Source organism: Typopeltis vanoorti, chromosome 10 (genome assembly GCF_054136105.1).
Source record: "Typopeltis vanoorti isolate ZY-2024b chromosome 10, IOZ_Tvanoo_1.0, whole genome shotgun sequence".
NCBI classification, from domain to species: domain Eukaryota; kingdom Metazoa; phylum Arthropoda; class Arachnida; order Uropygi; family Thelyphonidae; genus Typopeltis; species Typopeltis vanoorti.
In genome coordinates this window covers 70,584,125-70,603,130 of record NC_143558.1, presented here as the reverse complement: position 1 = coordinate 70,603,130, position 19,006 = coordinate 70,584,125, and the positions used below count along the sequence as shown (strand labels likewise).

The following is a 19,006-nucleotide window of genomic DNA, read 5'->3' as shown; positions in this document are numbered from 1 at the left end:
ATTCTTTAGAAAATAGAAATGCTCCAGGGAAGTGAGTTAACATGGCTATAGCAACAAAAATATATCTGGACCTCTTTCAGTTAAACTGTGGGTGGGGGGGGGGGGGGCAGAAGTTTGCTGGAATGGCCTAACTAGGAACTTCATAGACCAGAAATGTTCCTTTTCTCTGAATCATATCTAATGGTTTGCCAATAGAATCTCATCAATTGTAGACCGCCTCTTCTTAAAAAAAGAAAGTGTGATACTAATTTAAATTGCAAGATATCACATGCTTTTCTCTTGTCTATTTCTAACACAAAGTAAATTTAGTTCATTTAGGGGGGAAGAAAAACAACTTTCTAGTTGTCAAGGTGAATACACTTATGAGCACTTTGAATTGAAGTATAGATTTCACTGCTAAACCAAAATGCATCCTGATATTAAGTAATTCTGATTTCATTAGAATCCCATTGTTCTGAAGTAGCTCTTTAATGGATTTTGATTGATATGTATACATTCTTTTCATTAGTAGCATCAACATGTTTTAATGATAATATAAAAGAAGGTTGAATTGGTTCTTCTTAACAGTAACAAACTTTGAAAAGTGGGAAGACTCTGGTTAAAAGCAAGAAAATTAGACGTGAAATCTAAAGAATGTTTTTCTGAAAGTCAGTCCTATCTAGTAAAATTACACCAGTCATAACTGTATTCATATCTATGGAGTGATAAGAATTGCTTTCCCAAATTCAACTGAAAAGATAAACTAAAAATTGTTTTAGAGATCAGCAGTTCATAGACAGATTTTCTTTAAAATCTTAAAGAAAAATTGTAACAGCTATGGTTTTTGTTTCTAATATTTCCTGATTGAAAGTTTTTCTTAATTTTAAATCTTTGTCTAAATTCCTTACATTACACTGTATTTGATCCCTTATAGTCATGAAGAAAAGAACTTCCATGTGATTACAGAAATAAATGTCCCAGTATCAAAAAGAACTTTGCATTGATTATCAGATATTGAAACATTTGTTAAATTTAACAGTTCCACATCACATGAATTTAATGTAGTCAAAAGTACCCATGCAGCTGTTTGATGTTCAAGAGATGTTCACTCTGCTGCCACCATGAGATTATCTCCATCTTTATGAGATTTGTTATAGTGCAATCTAGATGTGTAACCCAAACTGTCATAGTTAGAGCATCAATTTTTTTTTTCCTTAACAGTGGAGGACTTCTTATAGTTGGAAGTATTATTGTTAACATTTCTGAGTCAATTTTTCCTTTCTGGATATTCTTTCAACTTTGAGCTCTGAAACAAAAGGAGTACGTTACTCTTCCAGTCTAATTCATTCAGAAAGTTCTTTTGTCAGTTTTAGCACTGAATTCTTCCTTTAAGGAATTCATTTTCTGAACAAAAATGTCTTGGCATGGAAAAGGATTGGTATTCTGTTAATCACTAGAATACCAATCCTTTTATGATTACTTGGTGTCATATTAGATTTATCAAATTCTACTTAGCTGATATCTTAAACTGAAGAAGGATCCATACTTTGTAAATAGACTGTCCTTATTTGAACCATTCCTAATGACTGTCCAATATTCAACACTTCTTTCTCACATACAGACATCATAAGTTTTGTTTTCAGTCCATTCCTAAACTAAAAAAATATATAATCTGTTATATAGTTAACTAGTCTTGTTAATCTGTTATGACAGATTAACAAGACTAGTTAATTTGTCATAATACTGATTATAGTTTTGTCAGCATTCCTGAGTGCAAGTTTGAATTTTCTATAGATTGGTTCCTATTAAATCCAACTTTCTGAAATATACTTTCATCAAAATTTCCTTAAAAAATAGCATAATTAGATGCTTCTGCAGCTCTTTTAGAATTTTGTACAAAAGGTTTAGCTTTTCTCTGTAATTTTGACTAAAGTATTATGAATAGTACTAGTATACTTAAATTTATTTTGCAGGCAAGAATCACCACTAGAAGTAGTCTTGTCAATTATACAGGCAAACCTCACTTAACGCGATTAATTAATCCATCAATTAATGCACACTAAGTAAAATCGCTTTAAGTGAATGCAATAAACAATAGGAATTATATTAATTTATCAATTAGTTAGCATAAATTTGGGGAAAAAAATTAAAGTAAGCTATATTAGAGGATACAATCATCAAAGTTAATAAAAATCAATTGTTTAAATTTTTATTTAATGTCTAAACATTTGATTGAGCTGCTTTTTTACAAAAAAAATTAAGTAAAGATGTTTGAATCATTCTCAACTTTTTCATCTTGTCATGCAATTTGCAATAGCTGGTGAACAGTTTATCAAGATTTCGGCAGACTTTGAAGCCTCATTTCATATCAGGATCAGCATCAAACAAATTTTCTTAGGATGTTCAGTGTGATTGAAAACTAGCTCACGTTCTCTTGCAGTTAGCGTCTTAATCATAACATTCTCTTCTTGTTCGCACACCTTATCTTCTTCTTCATATTCACACTGTTCTTCTAGTTGAAGGAGATCATGCTTGCTTAATTCTGAATGGGAATCGAGCAAGTTTCTCACATCTTTATTATCCAGTTCATTAAATCCAAGTTCTTTTCCAATTGTGATGATTTCTTCAAAATATTAGTTCCTTGGATTTCTCACACGATAAACTAACATAGGCTTGAGTTTAAAGTCACCTTCTGCATTGCCTCCTCAGAAGAATGTAAGATGATCTTTAGATACCTTGTATTCTGGTTGAAATGCTTCAGTTTTAGCTAGGAAAGTTTTTGTTGGCATACACTTCCAAAAGAGACCAATTTTGTCTATGTTGAATATTTGCCGATCGTCATAATCACCCTCCTGAATTATCCTTTGCAGTCCTTCACGAAACTTGGCTGCAGAATCTTTATCAGCACTAGCAGATTCCCCAGTTATTCTTACGTTATGCAGTCCAGTTCGATTTTTAAAATGGTCAAACCATCCTAAACTCGCAGTAAAGCTTTCACATTCCTCTTGAAATTTGTCTCTTTCAATGAGGAAAAATATAGAGAGCTTTTGCCTCTATATTTTGCGAAATGGTATCATTTCACTCAGTTGCGCTAACTGATTATCGTGCATATCGAATTTGCATATAACTGCGTTTTCCTGTATAGGCAAAATTCAAAAATGATCTTTCTTGTAAAAAAAAAAATAATAATTTTTGAGGATACACACACACACATGCACTTTTTTCATTAAAATACTATACTGAAACTAAAAATCCTGTTGACCATACCATTTGTTTATTTTCTTATCTCGTATTAGTCATGTAGTTGTTATGCATTTAATGTAAATAAATATCTGGATAGGATAATAAAAAAACTTTATTACACACAGACTTAATCAAAAATATGATTCGTTATATCATAAGCACCAAAAATTTAGCATTGGAAACATTCCTAATGATAAAAAATAAATAATAGTTCCAGGTGCTATTGACGGATGCTGAGACTATTGTGCTAGCTAAAACCATTCCATGTCTTCATTTTTTGCATAATATCAAATGCAATCTTTCTGGTCTTTCAAATGAGGATGCTAATGAACTATGCTTTGAAGTTGCTGCCTCACTATTTAGAATTTCCATATAATTTATCTGCTGCTGAATTCCATATGCTACTTTCACTGAAACAAAAGAACCTTATACCTATTTCAAAAGCTAATAAAGGAAAAGCCATAGTTGTAATGGATAAAGACAACTATGATAGGAAGATAGATCTCCATTTATCAAGAAATTAGTTATAACCCTACCAAAACACAGCTAAGTTGTTAGCTGGAATGAAAATACTTTGAAGAAACTAAGCACTGATTTAGGACTCCTGATTTATATGGTTCTTCAAACAAAAATTCAGAAAGAAAGCTGTCCCATAAGATCCAATTTGAATTGTATTGGCTCTCCCACATATAGAATGGGAAAGTTTGTTTCCTGTATGTATTAAGTGCACATATTGGACAATTCAGATCATTCATCAAGAAGAATTCTACACATTTTCTTAAAAAATTCAAGAGTATTTCAATAAAGGAGTCAATTAGTTTTAGCATTGTTTCTCCATTTTCCATCATCCTTTGTCTGACACTATTTCTCTTCTATATGATGTTTTCTTTCCTTATTTTCTGAAGATATATCAATTGGTTATACAATCAGGATATTTCATCTGAAAAAATAAGATCTATAAACAGATAAGAAGGCACAGCAACAGTAGCTATTATGTCCCCACCATTATCATTTAAACCATCTGAAAAATACCTTGTTTTCAACCATTCATCCTCAGTCCTCTTTGTTTGCTATGTTCATGATATTTTTGCCATTCATCCTCATTCTGAAAACAAACCAACCATCCTCCTGCATCAGCCTACATTCACACATTCAGTTCACCATGGAAAAAGAAAGTTATAGTAGTTTACCCCTTCTAAAACCTTACTTGCACTACCTACAGTACTTTGTCATTCTGAATAAGTAATTATGATGAATTAATTACAGATATTTCCATTCATGGATCATTGTCAGTGTATATTGTCATATACACTGACATATATATTGTCAGTCATTGTCAACAGAAATAAAAAAAATTAAACAATGGTGAATGGAATCTCTCCTTATATGCAGTCATGGGACAGTCTGGTTAAAAAAAAAAAAAAAAAAAAAAACGCTGCTGCTATTAGGATCAGTTCAAGTGTGCATGCATGTGTAAAAGTGAAGTATATGCCAGCCTTGTTCGCTGAGTGGTTAGCGTATTCACTCTCCAACCAAAAGGCTGTGGGTTCGAATCCCGCTGTGGATATGGATGTTTGTGATTGTGTGTGAAAATACTAGTGGTGGGCAGTAGATGGCATTGGTGGATTGAGTGGTGGAGATGGAGAGGTAGAGAGAAGATGTCCTCCCTCGATGAGTCTTTGGACTCCCAATGTGTCACGTAATAATAATAATATGTGCTACATGTAATAAAAACTTGTATGATTAAACAGTATAGTTCTTAATCATAATTCCCAGATTTTTGAAGAAGTTTAATATTTCCAGAAGGTAAATGCATTTAATGTATGAATAGATATTCTTCTCTTCTAATAGAGGATGGAGAAAAGATAATCTTCCTTACTGTTTTGTGGTTGTAACCATTGAGAATGGCAATTTTTTAATTGTAGAAATTTCTTTCTGAAGTAGATCAGACAAAAAACAACAACAAATAATATGATCTCTTGAAAGAGCATTTAATAATGCCATATTTTTGTGAGGAATGGTGAGCTGAAGTTTGGTGGATATTTTGACCCAAAAAAGGAAGATTTGCAAGAAAACAGATGTTGATAAGGAGCTATTCAATTCTCTTTTTATAAGAACATCAAGGAAAGATATAGTTCCATAGTCAGATTCTATGATGTGTTGTGATTATTATTATTTTTATTTATATTTTTTATAAGAAGACATCTTACAGTTGTTCACATGAATTATTCCACATAGCAAATCCACCATCCATATGAAGCCATATCAAAAGTTTTGGGTTAATCATTAAAATTTTCTCTTCTAACTGTTCTAAATAGAAGTTAACAAGAATGGGAGATATTGGAGAACCCACCGCAATATCTTTATCAACAAATTGAATGTATTGAACATAATTATAATTTCAAAATGAAAGTAGTGGAAATTATAACAATTGTTCATTTCACAATGTGAATTACAGCAGTAACTTCACTTCAAAATCTAAGTCATTCTAAATCTACTTAAGTAGATTTAGAATGACTTTTAATGGGACTATATTGATTAAGTACATATAATAAACAACTATGTTATACCAACTAGTTTCACCAACTAAGGCTGTTGGCATCTTCAGGGTACATAACTGATGTAAGGCACTAAAACTGTTACAAACTATAATCAACCGATTCCAATTATATTATACAAAGAACAGAGTGCATACAATACATGCATAGAGCGTGCATGATCTCACTTGTTGTTATTTAGGAATGTTCTATAGTTGGCACTGTAATTCAGTTCTGGTGAGTTAAGAAACCGAATAAGGGTCTTCCAGATCACGGGAAAGATTAGTCCTTGGTTCCTGTTAAGATTTTGTATACAGCGGGCAACTGCAGTGGCTTCTTTAAAAATTTGAGAGCGGAAGTCCTCCTCTATGTAAGGAATTGTGCTTCTATCCCACTCTATGATATGGTTCGTTCTTGAGAAATGAAAAGCTAACCCCGATTTATCTTCTCTGTTATTATTGACGTCACCGATGTGTTCTTTTTGCCTAATTTCAAGGCTCCTTGAAATCTGGCTGATGTAATTCAAGCCGCACGAGCAGGGTATTTGTAAACTCCAGCATATTTGAAGAAAGGATGGCTATCTTTTGGAGATCTTAAGAATTGCCTAATCGTTTCTGTAGGTTTAAAGGCCACTCTTATTTTATGTGGTCTAAACGAAAAGTATGCCGTTTTGAACTCCTTAAATGTAAAAAGGCCAAACTATTAAATGATCTCACATTTTTGAAGAGATGTCAGAACAACAAGATTATTCCAAAGTTTCTATTTTTAAAAGAACAATTCCATTGAAGCTGAGCGAAAGATATTTATTTTAAAACATCTTTGGCACTTCTACGTGAACGGATACAGCATACCATATTTCTTTTAATCCAAATAGATTTAGAATGTTATCAGATTTATGACGATATCTGTAGTACTTTAGACCAAAATATATATTCACTTTTGGACAGAATGGTCAATATTAGCTATGATAAAGCCTTTACAACAAGCATACGAAACCAAATCAAAATATTCAACGATCTTTATACAAAACGTCTTAAGTCAAAACCTTCTCTACCTGATAACAAAGTTATTTTTAATTTATCGGATCACGTATTAACAAAACCAGAGATCAGTATTCTTAAAAAAGGTTTCAATTGCGATAACACCTGAAGTGGATATCATTTGTAATATAGAAAAGTCAGTTTCGTCGTTACCAGAACCCATAGCTAACGATATTAGATTAAAAAGTAGTATCATCCTCTCATCTTCCAGAACAGTGATTTTAAACACCAGTGATTACGAAGATAAGATTTACAGCTTACTATCGGATACATCAACCTACCATGTCCTAGTCACAGATCCAACACTAAAGAATCACAATTTTTATATAACAAAACCTGTGGTGAATTCATCACTAAAAACACACGTAATAACCACAGTAATGACTATTTAATTCGTAAATACAGGAATACCTTGATTATCGTGATTCTCGATTTATCGCGGTTTATAATTTGATACCAAAATTCGAAATATCGCGACTGCGAGATGTAGCCCACTACATATGCAACTAGTTCGAGTCGCCACTCTCCAGGTATCGCTCTCTTGTAGCGATTCGTTTTTATCCGGCAGTGCCTTCTCACCAATTACCAGTAACTATCCGCCCTTGCCTGAAGTATATGTGGATATTTATTTTCTTGTTATTTACAATGAATGCTAAAAGAAACAAGGATGATTTCAAGTCTACAGCTATCAAGTAGAAACGTAGAGTGATCAGCTTAGAAGATAAGTTGCATATGATAAATAAGTATGAAGCAGGAATAACCAAAGCCAAAATTGCAAGAGCGTACGGTCTAAATGAATCACCTGTTCGCCATATTTTAGACCATGCTGTAAACTCTAAGGCTTCGATCTAGGACTAAAAGAAATTGAAAAAGGTGATGTTCGGGACCTGCTTCAGTCACATGATAAGGAGCTGGATGATGAAGACCTAATTAACCTCGAGAGAGGACGTGCTTACGATGCTCAAATCAGTGATAATGACGAACAAATTGACTTGACACCGAAGGAATTTACCCTCAAAGAAATGGACTAAATGTTTGGAATTGCTGAAAATTTTAAAGAAAAAATCTTGAACGGTGATCCTAATCTCGAGCGATCACTGAAAGTTCGTCAGGAAATTGAAAATTCCATCCGTTGCTACCGAGTTTTATACGAAGAAAAAAAAAAAGAAAAAATTCCACCAGGCAACTCTACATCAATTTTTATCCAAGAAAGAATAATTGTATGTACTGTATGTACTTCTTATATATAAATAAATATTAAAGAATAATCTTGTTTTTCTTAATGAACCTTCATTTTTTACTTAACGCGTTTAACACATTTCTTTTTTACTTGATATATAAAATTTAATGAATAGATTTGAAAAATCCTTGGCATTGATCACCCATTTTACATGCATTATTTATCCTGATTATCGCGGATTCGATTATTGCGGTATTTTTCGTGGCAACAATAATCGCAATAATCGAGGTATTCCTGTATTTCATCCCAAGTATCTTGGGACATCATCAGTACAGTAGTTTAAACAATACTAGGAATAACATACAGTTAGGGCACATGATTACAATGGAATCTCAATATTCGTGCAGTAACGTGTTATAGAAGTAAATTAAATATAACTGGGGGGGGGGGGGGAATATATATATATATATATATATATATATATATATATATATATACATACACACAGGGTGTTCGGGATAAATTTGACAGTTTCGTAAGGAAAAAGAAAATCTTCTTTGTATCTATTAAATTTAATGAATTGACAAAAAAACATTACAGGCAGAGTTAATTACAATACTATCAACAAGATTTACTCAAAATAACCACCATTAGCATCGATCACAGCTTCAATTCTGCTTCGGAACCTCGAACAAGCTGATGCTACAGTCTCCCTGGGAAGGGCCGCAAAAACTGTTTTAATTTTATCCATTAACTGGGCTTTTGTATTACTGGAAGTGCGATTGGTGTCTTTTTCAACTGCGCCCCATACAAAATAATCCATGGGGTTAAGGTCTGGGGAGTTTGGAGGCCAAACATTTGGACTGGTGAAGTCGTAGAAATTTTCAGACAACCATTTTTGACTTTTCCCAGAGGTGTGGCAAGGGGCCGAATCCTGCTGCCATACATACGGCCTACCATTGGCTACCCTTGTTATCCAGGGCTTGACTACAGTTAGCAACTCCACGAACAAAGCCCGAATTCCAATGCCAGGGTTCTTCAACACCTGTTCCTGCAGATTTGTGAGGAATTCTGCTGTACGAACGCAATCAGATCGTCTGCTAGGGATCTTTCTTCTTGCTACATCCTCGTAGTCACCATTGCAAGTCTCTAGTTCATGCCTGATTGTTTTTACTGTATTCAGGGAGCATTGGGCAGCAGTCGTGATATCCTTATTTTGATGGCGGGCACGAATCATCATGATACAAGTTATTCTCTTCCATGATTCAGGTGGGTTCCAGCTATCCATCCTTTCTGACATCTTGTATATGAATGAAGAAGGGTCCAAACTTTTAAATGAAGAGAAGTGTGTGTTAATACATGTAACTTACGGAAAAATATAATTAATTATAAATATGTCAAATTTATCCCGAACACCCTGTATATATAAAGATTATTTTATACAATTTTGTATGACAATTTCCCATAAAATTTGGTTAAGATATGTCGACGACGTATTTGCACTCTGGGATCATCCCAAACAGGAATTAAATTAAAACAACTTTTCTAGATAAAATAAACCGTCTTTATCCTCGCATGAACTTTATGCTAGAAAAAGAATCTCCACAGGGTATCTCCTTTCTAGATTTGCACATTCAAAGAAAAGAAGATGGTTCCATCGCCACGTCTGTCTATCACAAGCCTACATTTTCAGGTCACTACATTCACAATTCTTCCGCTCATCATCCATCTCAGAAATTTGGCATCCTTAAATCACTAGTTTCCAGAGCACACAAATTCTTCACCTCTGAAGATTCCCTAAACCAAGAACTAGAAATAATCAAAAATACAACTATACTAATTGGATATAATCTTAAAACATCTCAAAAAATCATCAGTCACCTTCCCACACATCAACCCAGACAAGAAGAAGTCCATAGGATTCCCATACCTTATGTCAAAGGCATCTCCGAACGTCTTTCAAAAATTATGAAGAAATACAATTTTGCCACTACTTACAAACCTATCAACCAAATCTATAACTTGTTACCTTCTACTAAGGACAAACTCTCACCTCTGATGTTACCTGGCGTTTATGAGATCCCATGCTCCTGCAAATTGTCTTACTTTGGTCAGACAGGTAGGTCTGTTCAGAAACGAATCTCGGAACATCAAGACCACATTTGTCTTTTCAAACCGCAGAAATCTGGTCTCTCCCAACACGGAGTCGAAATTCCAAACCATAGAATCCATTGGGAGAAGTCGAAACTTTTACATAGATCTTTATATAAATATGAACGTTTATATAAAAAACGTGCTGAAGCCCTACTACACAGACCAAATTTTAACTGCAGCGATGTTCTTACTATTCCTAAAGTATGGGAAATTGTCATACAAAATTGTGTAAAATAATCTTTACATATATATATATATATATATATATATTTAAAAACTTTTTTATTATTATTTTTTTTTTTTTTTTCCCAGTTATATTTATTTTACTTCTATAACACGTTATTGCACGCATGTTGAGATTCCATTGTAATCATGTGCCCTAACTGTATGTTATTCCTAGTATTGTTTAAACTATTGTACTGATGATGTCCCAAGATACTTGTGATGAAATATTTCCGAATTAAATAGTCGTTACTGTGGTTATTACGTGTGTTTTTAGAGAATCACAATGACACCAACGATTTAATACGTCACATGGTGAACTGGCCTATAGACTTAAAACGAAGATTGAAATCTATGCATCCACTAACACCAAGACTATATGGTGCTCCTAAAGTACACAAAAATGGAATACCACTATGCCGATTGTAGATGGAATCAATTCGCCCACTTATCTGTTTCTAAACACCTGGCAGGCCTCCTCAAACCACACGTCCATAATTCGGATACTTATATACGAAATTCGCAACATTTCATAGAGAAACTGAACAACATCTCAATCTCCAATGTGGATCTACTCCCCAGCCTGGATGTTACATCTCTGTTCACTAACATCCCTGTGGAGGAAGTCATCAACATTTTAGGAAGCTTGCTCCCACAAGACATCATTACTTCTCTGTTCCATCATTGTTTAACTCTCCATCTTGTACTGATTCTCAAATTATCTCAAACAGACCCTAACTCCACAGTATGGTGGAGATACGTGGACAATATCTTTATTGTTTGGAACCACACAAAAAAGGACCTGTTCGACTTTCTTAACAAAATCAACTCTCTACATCACACAATCAAATTCACTCTAGAACTTGAAAAAGATAACCAGTTATCATTTCGGGACGCTTTAATTAAGAAGCTTCCGAATGGTGGTATCAACCTCTCAGTTTACCGCAAACCTACCAATACAGGACGTTATTTACATTTCACTTCCTGCCACCACATTTCTCAGAAACTTAGTATTGTACACATGCTGAAGAACTGTGCCTCTCTCCTTACAATACATCAACAAGACCTCCAGGAAGAACTATCCCTGATATCTACCAACCTTACCATGAATGGATTTCCTCGAAGACTCGTCCACAAGATACTTTTCTCTGAATCCCCGACAAAGACAACGAGATGATATGCGTTATGTTTCAACCATCGTCATTCCATACTTAGGGACAGTTTCCAATAAGATTGCTAGACTCCTTAGACCACATATAATAAGAGTGGCCTTTAAACCTACAGAAACGATTAGACAATTCTTAAGATCTCCAAAAGATAGCCATCCTTTCTCCAAATATGCTGGAGTTTATAACATACCCTGCTTGTGCGGCTTGAATTACATCGGCCAGACTTCAAGGAGCCTTGAAATGGGGCAAAAAGAACACATAGGTGACATCAATAATAACAAAGAATATAAATCAGGGTTAACTTTTCATTTCTCAAGAACGAACCATACCATAGAGTGGGATAGAAGCACAATTCCTTACATGGAGGAGGACTTCCGCTCCTGAATTTTTAAGGAGGCCACAACAGTTGCCTGCTGTATACAAAACCTTAACAGCAACCAAGGACTAATCTTGCCTGTGATCTGGAAGACCCTTATTAGGTCTCTTAACTCACCAGAACTGAATTACAGTGCCAACTATAGAACGTTCCTAAATAACAATAAGTGAGATCATGCACGCTCTATGCATGTATTGTAAGCACTCTGTTCTTTGTCTAATATAATTGGAATCGGTTGATATAGTTTGTAACAGTTTTTTACTTTTTAGTGCCTTACAGTTACGAACCCTGAAGATGCCAATGCCAACAGCCTTAGTTGGTGAAACTAGTTGATATAACATAGTTGTTTATTATATGTACTTGATCAATATAGTCCCATTAGAAGTCATTCCAGAGCTTTTATGGTCAAGAAAATTAAATGATTTTTAACTTAAGTAGATTTGTTTTATATCTTAGCAAACTTCAGCAGCCAAAGATAAAAATAACATTTCAAAATGTCTTGCTGATAAACTTATAACAAGGAACATATGTTTAACTAGCAGCTATACAAAATAATACTGTATTATTAATATGCCAATTTTAAATTCGGTTTTTAATTTTAATTTGCAGGAGTATCTGAATTTTAATTCAGTTATCATACACAGTAGCCTCTGTATACAAGCATACTAGTCCTTCACTTCATTCTTATGCTTACACTTGAGCATAGAATTAAAACAAGAATAGAATATCTTGTCAAGTGTAACATAATACTTAGTATATAAATAATTTATCATTTTTATTACAGTGATATATATGAACATGCTGTGATACGGTAAGTGTAAATAAGTATAATAGCAAACTCACACTTTCTTTTAGAGTTTTCAGTTGAAAAATGCACCTTTTCTTTAGTGTCTCCATAATGGAGCAAAGGAAGGACATACACACACATGTGCCCTTTAGTTGAAAACATACAGGTTCAAATTTCATTAAGCCAGGAACATTTAATGAGCTTTCCACCAAACGTGATTTAGTTGGTTTTATACATTATGTGAAGGTTTTTTTTTTTTTTCCCAGCTAAATGGATGAATCAGCTAAGGAACATTAGCAGACATAATACATTCACCTTAGATATCATGGTGTACTCCATAACATCCTATTTCTGTGTTTATTATACCATAACCAAATGTTTCAGTGATTGTAATTTATAAACAGTAGTTTAAATTAAGGGAACTCTAATAACATTAATGAATTACACTGCAGTTATTATAGGTGTATGCTTAGTTTTGCCTTTGTTTATCTTCTCTTCTTTTTCATTCTAGCACGGAATTGATCTAACCTACTGTCATCCCAAAGGGATTGAAATGAAGTAGCTCTTTGTATGATATGAAATTATTTTTAAAATTATTATTTAGTATTTTAATGGATAATTAAGATTAACTTGATGAAGCTGCATTCATTTTTATTTATTTATTATTATTATTTTTTAAGTATGTTGGTGAGAGTGAAAGAGCAGTACGACAGTGTTTCCAAAGAGCCAGAAATTCTGCACCATGTGTCATTTTCTTTGATGAACTTGATGCCTTATGTCCTCGTCGTTCTGATGCACACGAGGTAAAATTTCAAAGCATTATGTTTACACTTTTATATCATCAAGCATACAATAATAAAAATGTTCTGCTTAAGTAAAATATGAGGCATGACAATTAACTTCCAAGATTGCACACACAACTGTTTGCTTACCTTTACATTGGTAGCTATTATCACCTTTGCAGATCTAAGGAACATTAGCAGACATAATACATTCACCTTAGATTTCATGGTGTACTCCATAACATCCTACATTTGTGTTTATTATTATACCATAATCAAATGTTTCAGTACTTATTTATTTCGTGTGCAAACTACAGAAAATGTAAGAGCATACATATAAATGATTAAACGCATACGTTTAAAGAAATAGACATTGAAAGAAATATTAAGCAGAAACATAAAATGTCAAATTTCACTCATCCAGTGATTAATATACTTCAAAGTTGTTTCATTACACTGCATTAAATCTTCTTGGGTACATATTAATGTCTATTAAGCAGTATTGCAGAAGATAATCCATGGTTGGTTGGTTTGTGTTTCACCACATGAGCAGCTGTCATTGTGTGTGTAGCCCCATCTGGCCATATTCTGCTTTGATCTGCCCATTCCAGAATGAAGTCTATTCAGTGTCTTCCATCTTTGCCAGTCAAGATGTAAGCCAGAAGGAAGAGATTCATTTAAGTTCAGAGCCTCTGGAGATTGTTCTTGCCACATTGTTGACCTTGTAGCTTTTATGGAATCAACCAACGGTTCCACTGAGTGAATAAAACTTTTCCTTGATCTTAGCCTCTTATGTACTGCAACATGTCCATACAAAGGATGCCGTTCATCATTTAGTTGTTGTTTCTGCTCATATCTACTCTGTGTAGTCCTGATTTGAGGAAGTGCAATACCGGACAGTGAGTATAGATGGTCAATTTTTGTAGGCTTAAGGCAGCCGGGTAATGTGCCAACATGTTTCATTAAGAACCTTATCAATAATTTTGACATGTGATGATCTTTCCCAAACAGGGATAGCATACTCGGCTGTCGAAAAGCAAAGTGCCAGTGCAGAGGTGCACGGTACTTGTGGATTTGCACCCCACCGGGATGATGTTAATCGGCAGAATATTATTACGTGTTTGAGTTTTAGCTGTTGTCTTCTCTATGTGTCGCTTATAATTTAGGATCCTATCTAGTATAACACCTAGGTAAATTGGATTTGGATAATTGACCAGTTTCACACCATTCCATTCTATATTTAACTCTCTCCTTGCCTCCCTGTTATTGAGATGGAAAAGACACATTTGGGTTTTACTGGGATTTGGTTTCAGTTGGTTTTCCTTATAGTAAACTGTAAGGGTTTCTAGCTCTTGTGTGAGCTGCTTCTGAATGTCATCAAAGGATTTTGCTTGATAAGCTATTTCCCAGTCATCTGCATATAAGAAGGTTCTTGACCATGGGTTTATAGGTTGGTCATTAGTATATATATATATTGAAGAGGAGAGGAGATAGCACACTTCCCTGAGGTAGACCATTTTTCTGGATATGCCATCTGCTCTTTTTTCCTTGAAAAATCAACAAAGAATCTCCTGCTGAACAGCAGTGACCTAAATATCTCCACTAACCGATAGCTGTTTGTCATGCTGTAAATTTTGACTATAAGCTTTCTAAGATTTAGCATGTCATATGCTGCTGTCATATCTATAAATACAGCTCCTGTTGCCAATCCCTTCTCAAAGTCATCCTCAATAAACTGTGTTAAGTTTAATACTTGTCCAGTGCATGATCTTCCTGGTCTAAATCCTGCCTGTTCTTTTATCAGCACTTTCTCTATTTCTGGACTTAGTCTGTTCAAGATTAACCTCTCATACAGATACAGCTTCAGTGTTGTGCATAGGAGAGCTATAAGCCTGTAGCTCTTTGGATCCTCAGCAGTTTTACCTGGTTTCAGGATAGGTATTACTTTCGTTTGCCTCCATATGCTAGGTATTTTAGAAAATTTCCAACAAAAGTTGAAAAATTCTAACAACCACTCTGTTGCCTTTTCTCCCAAATTCCTTATTATCTCATTTCTGATATCATCTATACTGGCAGCTTTTCCTGGTTTTAAGGCTTTTAGAGCATTTTCTAGTTCCTTTTTGGTAAATGGTGCTTCGAAGAGATTATTTTCTGAATTCCTAACTTTTTTAATATAATCTTTAGGTATTTTTCCTTCAGTACTTGGTTTACCATTCAGAGATAGCTGAGTTGCAATTTGGTTTGCATTTATATTAACTTCAGTTGCTGCTGTTGTGGGATCACAACAGCAGCAACTGATAATTTTTTGAGTAAGAGCCAGGCTTTCCTGCTACTGTGCTTCATATCTAAGCTTTTAATTTTCTCTGCCCATTGTTAACTTCTTTTTTCAGACAGAGCTGCTATAAGTTGCTCTCCTGCATCAATTGTTTCTGATGAAAATGGATCTTTATCATATAGGTCACAATATCTTTCATATTGTGACCTATAATCTTTGATAAACTTTCCATAATTTTCTGGTCTTGGTGAAATGTTGGTCAGGTTTATGTCTAATTCTCTTGACAACTGTTCCCAGTTAGCTTTTTTAAAATTAAAGCATCTTCTAAGTGGGATCTCCTTAAGTCGGACTGGTGGGAAAACTTGCAGCATTATTGGTCTATGTTGTGAACTTGGGATTGGTGCAAGTACTTGTTTAGTGCACAGATTAGCTATTCTATTACTAACATATCCAAGGGGGAGTGCTTAAGGGTCAAAGCTGTATAACTGAGAGGAGACCTCCACATAGCCTTTAAAGGAATGCGGAGAACCAACCAGGGCTTCTGACCTAATGTCCAATCCTCACCTTCTCGTGGTGCACCCTGTTGGGTATCTACTTGAATACTGAACACACGAGGATGGGCTGGCAATTTGGGATTTAGCCGACTAAATTGTATTCTTATTGGTTAAGCCAAAATATAGAATGATGGTACAACATGACAAAATTTCATGCCGGCTGGGGCGTCGCCCAGTTAAACAAGGCCCCCGTTGTTTTCATCAGGGAACCAGGGCGAACAGCGAAAAGTCACCTACTGGAACAAATCTGAAAATAAACCCCAACTCAACATCACCAGAGTTAAAGATTGGTACTATCAACTTAAGAAGCCCGAATGGCAAAGAAATGGAGCTAGCTGAGGAATTAGATAAGTACCAGATCGACATAATAGGGGTGACTGAAACAAAAAAGACCAAAACTGGTGAGATCTTTTTGAGCAATAAATACAAAATGTTATGTTCAGGCAATGACAATCAAGGAAAAGAAGGAGTAGCCATAGTATTCAACACAAAATACGAGGCTAATCTTCTTGAATGGCAGGCAGTCTCAAGTAGAGTAATGTGGGCAAATATGAGAATGGGGAACTGGACAATGAGACTTATTTGTGCCTATGGTCCCATAGAAGGTTCTACTAAGGTAGAAGTGGAGGAATTTGTTGATGCTTTAGAAAAAGCAACTGACACAATGAAAAATGAAAAGTTGGTCCTTGTTGGGGATCTAAATAGCAGAGTAGGAAATGATTGTGAGACATACAAAAATATTTTGGGAAAATTTGGAGAAAAGAGCAAAGCTAATAATAATGGAAAATATCTGTTGGATTTCTGCTCAGGATATGGACTGGTTATTACTAACACCATGTTCCAACATAAAAATGTGCACAAATTCACATGGAGAGAAGAGGCTAGGAATAAGAAAAGTCTCATCGACTATGTTATTGTTGATAGTGATGTTTTCTCCCTGGTGCAGGACACCAGAGTGTACCGAGGATTTGAAATTGGAAGTGATCACTATTTAGTCTTGAGCAGGATAAAATTGAATTTCATATTGAAAAGAATAACATGTAAGAAAGTTTTAAAGCGAATAAAAGTTGAGCAGCTCTCAGATGTGAAAGGTAGACTAAAATACACAAAGATTATTGAAGAAAAAATGAAAGAGTTTGAGAACAGGAATCAAACCTTGGAGATTCAGTGGCAAACTCTGAAGAAAACATTGATTGATTCTGCCAGAGAGGCATGTGGTGAGGTTGTCTGTAAGGATAAAAAAATCAGAACTCCCTGGTGGACACAGGAAGTTAAAGAGGCAGTGAAGGAAAAGAAGAAAGCATACCTAAAGTTCCTGGCAAATAAGTCAGCTTGTGCTCTTAGAGAATATAGAGACAAATGCAAGAATGCTAAACACTGTGTAAAACTAGCTAAACAAAAGTCATGGGAGGACTTTGGCAAGAATATAGAAAATAAATATCAAGAAGGTGGCATAATATTCTGGAGGTTGTTGACGAAGCTTAAGAATGGAGGAAAGAGTGCTGTAAAAGGAATTAGAGATAATAAAGGTGACATGAGAACGGGAGAAAAAGATATCCTTGAAGTATGGAGTAATTACTTTGAAAAACTGCTAAATGAAACAAGCAGGGATGACAGCACAGTGGTAAAAAAACACTGACCAGGCATGCAGTCAGGAATACATATCCATACTTGAAGTAGAAAAAGCCATCAAAGGCTTGAAATGTGGAAAGGCAGCAGGAGTAGATGATATTCGACCAGAAATGCTGAAGTATGGTGGTATAAGAGTCTCACAGTGGCTGCACTGCATAGTTCAGAAAGCCTGGACAGAGGGACAAATTCCTGATGATTGGAGTAGAGCTCTCATAGTACCCATATATAAAAAGGGAAATAAAACTGCATGTGAGAATTACAGAGATATTTCTCTACTGAGTGTTCCTGGCAAGATCTATGCAAGTATACTTGAGAAACGGTTGAGAAGAATTGTGGAAGAAAAGCTGAGTGAAGAACAAGCTGGATTCAGGCCAAACAGAGGCTGTCAGGATCAGATCTTCACTTTACGACAAATAGTCGAGAAAGCATGGGAATATAACAAAGATCTGTATTTAAGTTTTGTTGATCTGGAAAAGGCATATGATAAGGTGCCAAGAGAGAAGCTATTCAATACGCTGCAGTTATATGGTGTGAATGGGGCATTATATCAAGCAATACTTAGTCTTTATTTGAGTTGTAAGTCAGCAGTTAGAATTGAAGGAAGTACAGGAAGATGGTTTAATGTTAGATCTGGTGTGAGACAAGGATGTACATTATCCCCTCTGTTATTCATTATCTATATGGATCACATTATGAAGGAAAGTGGTATTAAACATGATATCAAAATTGGAGATGTTAATGTCAGCTCTTTGCTTTATGCGGATGATGTTATACTTCTAAATAAATCTGCTACAAGTCTGCAAGATTCTCTGACTAAATTGAATAGCTGTTGTAATAGATATGGTATGAAGGTCAGCAATAAAAAGACAAAGACAATGAAAATAGGCAGAATCATTGAAAATGTCAAATCTGTTGTGAATGGAGAACCTGTGGAACAAGTAAAACATTTCAGCTATTTAGGCACGATTTTTACTGAAGATGGTAAATTAAATATAGAAATAGACAACAGAATCAGCAAAGCTGGTATGGTGGGAAGTCAATTGAATAAATTCATATGGAATAAGAGAGAAATTAGT

At 34.8% G+C, this 19,006-nt stretch overlaps 1 protein-coding gene across 3 annotated transcripts in view; it reads left to right on the top strand.

The window, feature by feature from the left end:
* Positions 1-19,006, top strand: part of LOC150102497 (nuclear valosin-containing protein-like) — a 534,631-nt gene that overhangs the window by 397,073 nt on the left and 118,552 nt on the right. For all 3 annotated transcript variants that reach the window (XM_090398755.1, XM_090398754.1, XM_090398756.1), the window contains one exon: positions 13,368-13,490. In XM_090398755.1, the coding sequence (XP_090254881.1) occupies positions 13,368-13,490 (123 nt within the window). The remainder of the gene's footprint in view (positions 1-13,367; positions 13,491-19,006) is intronic.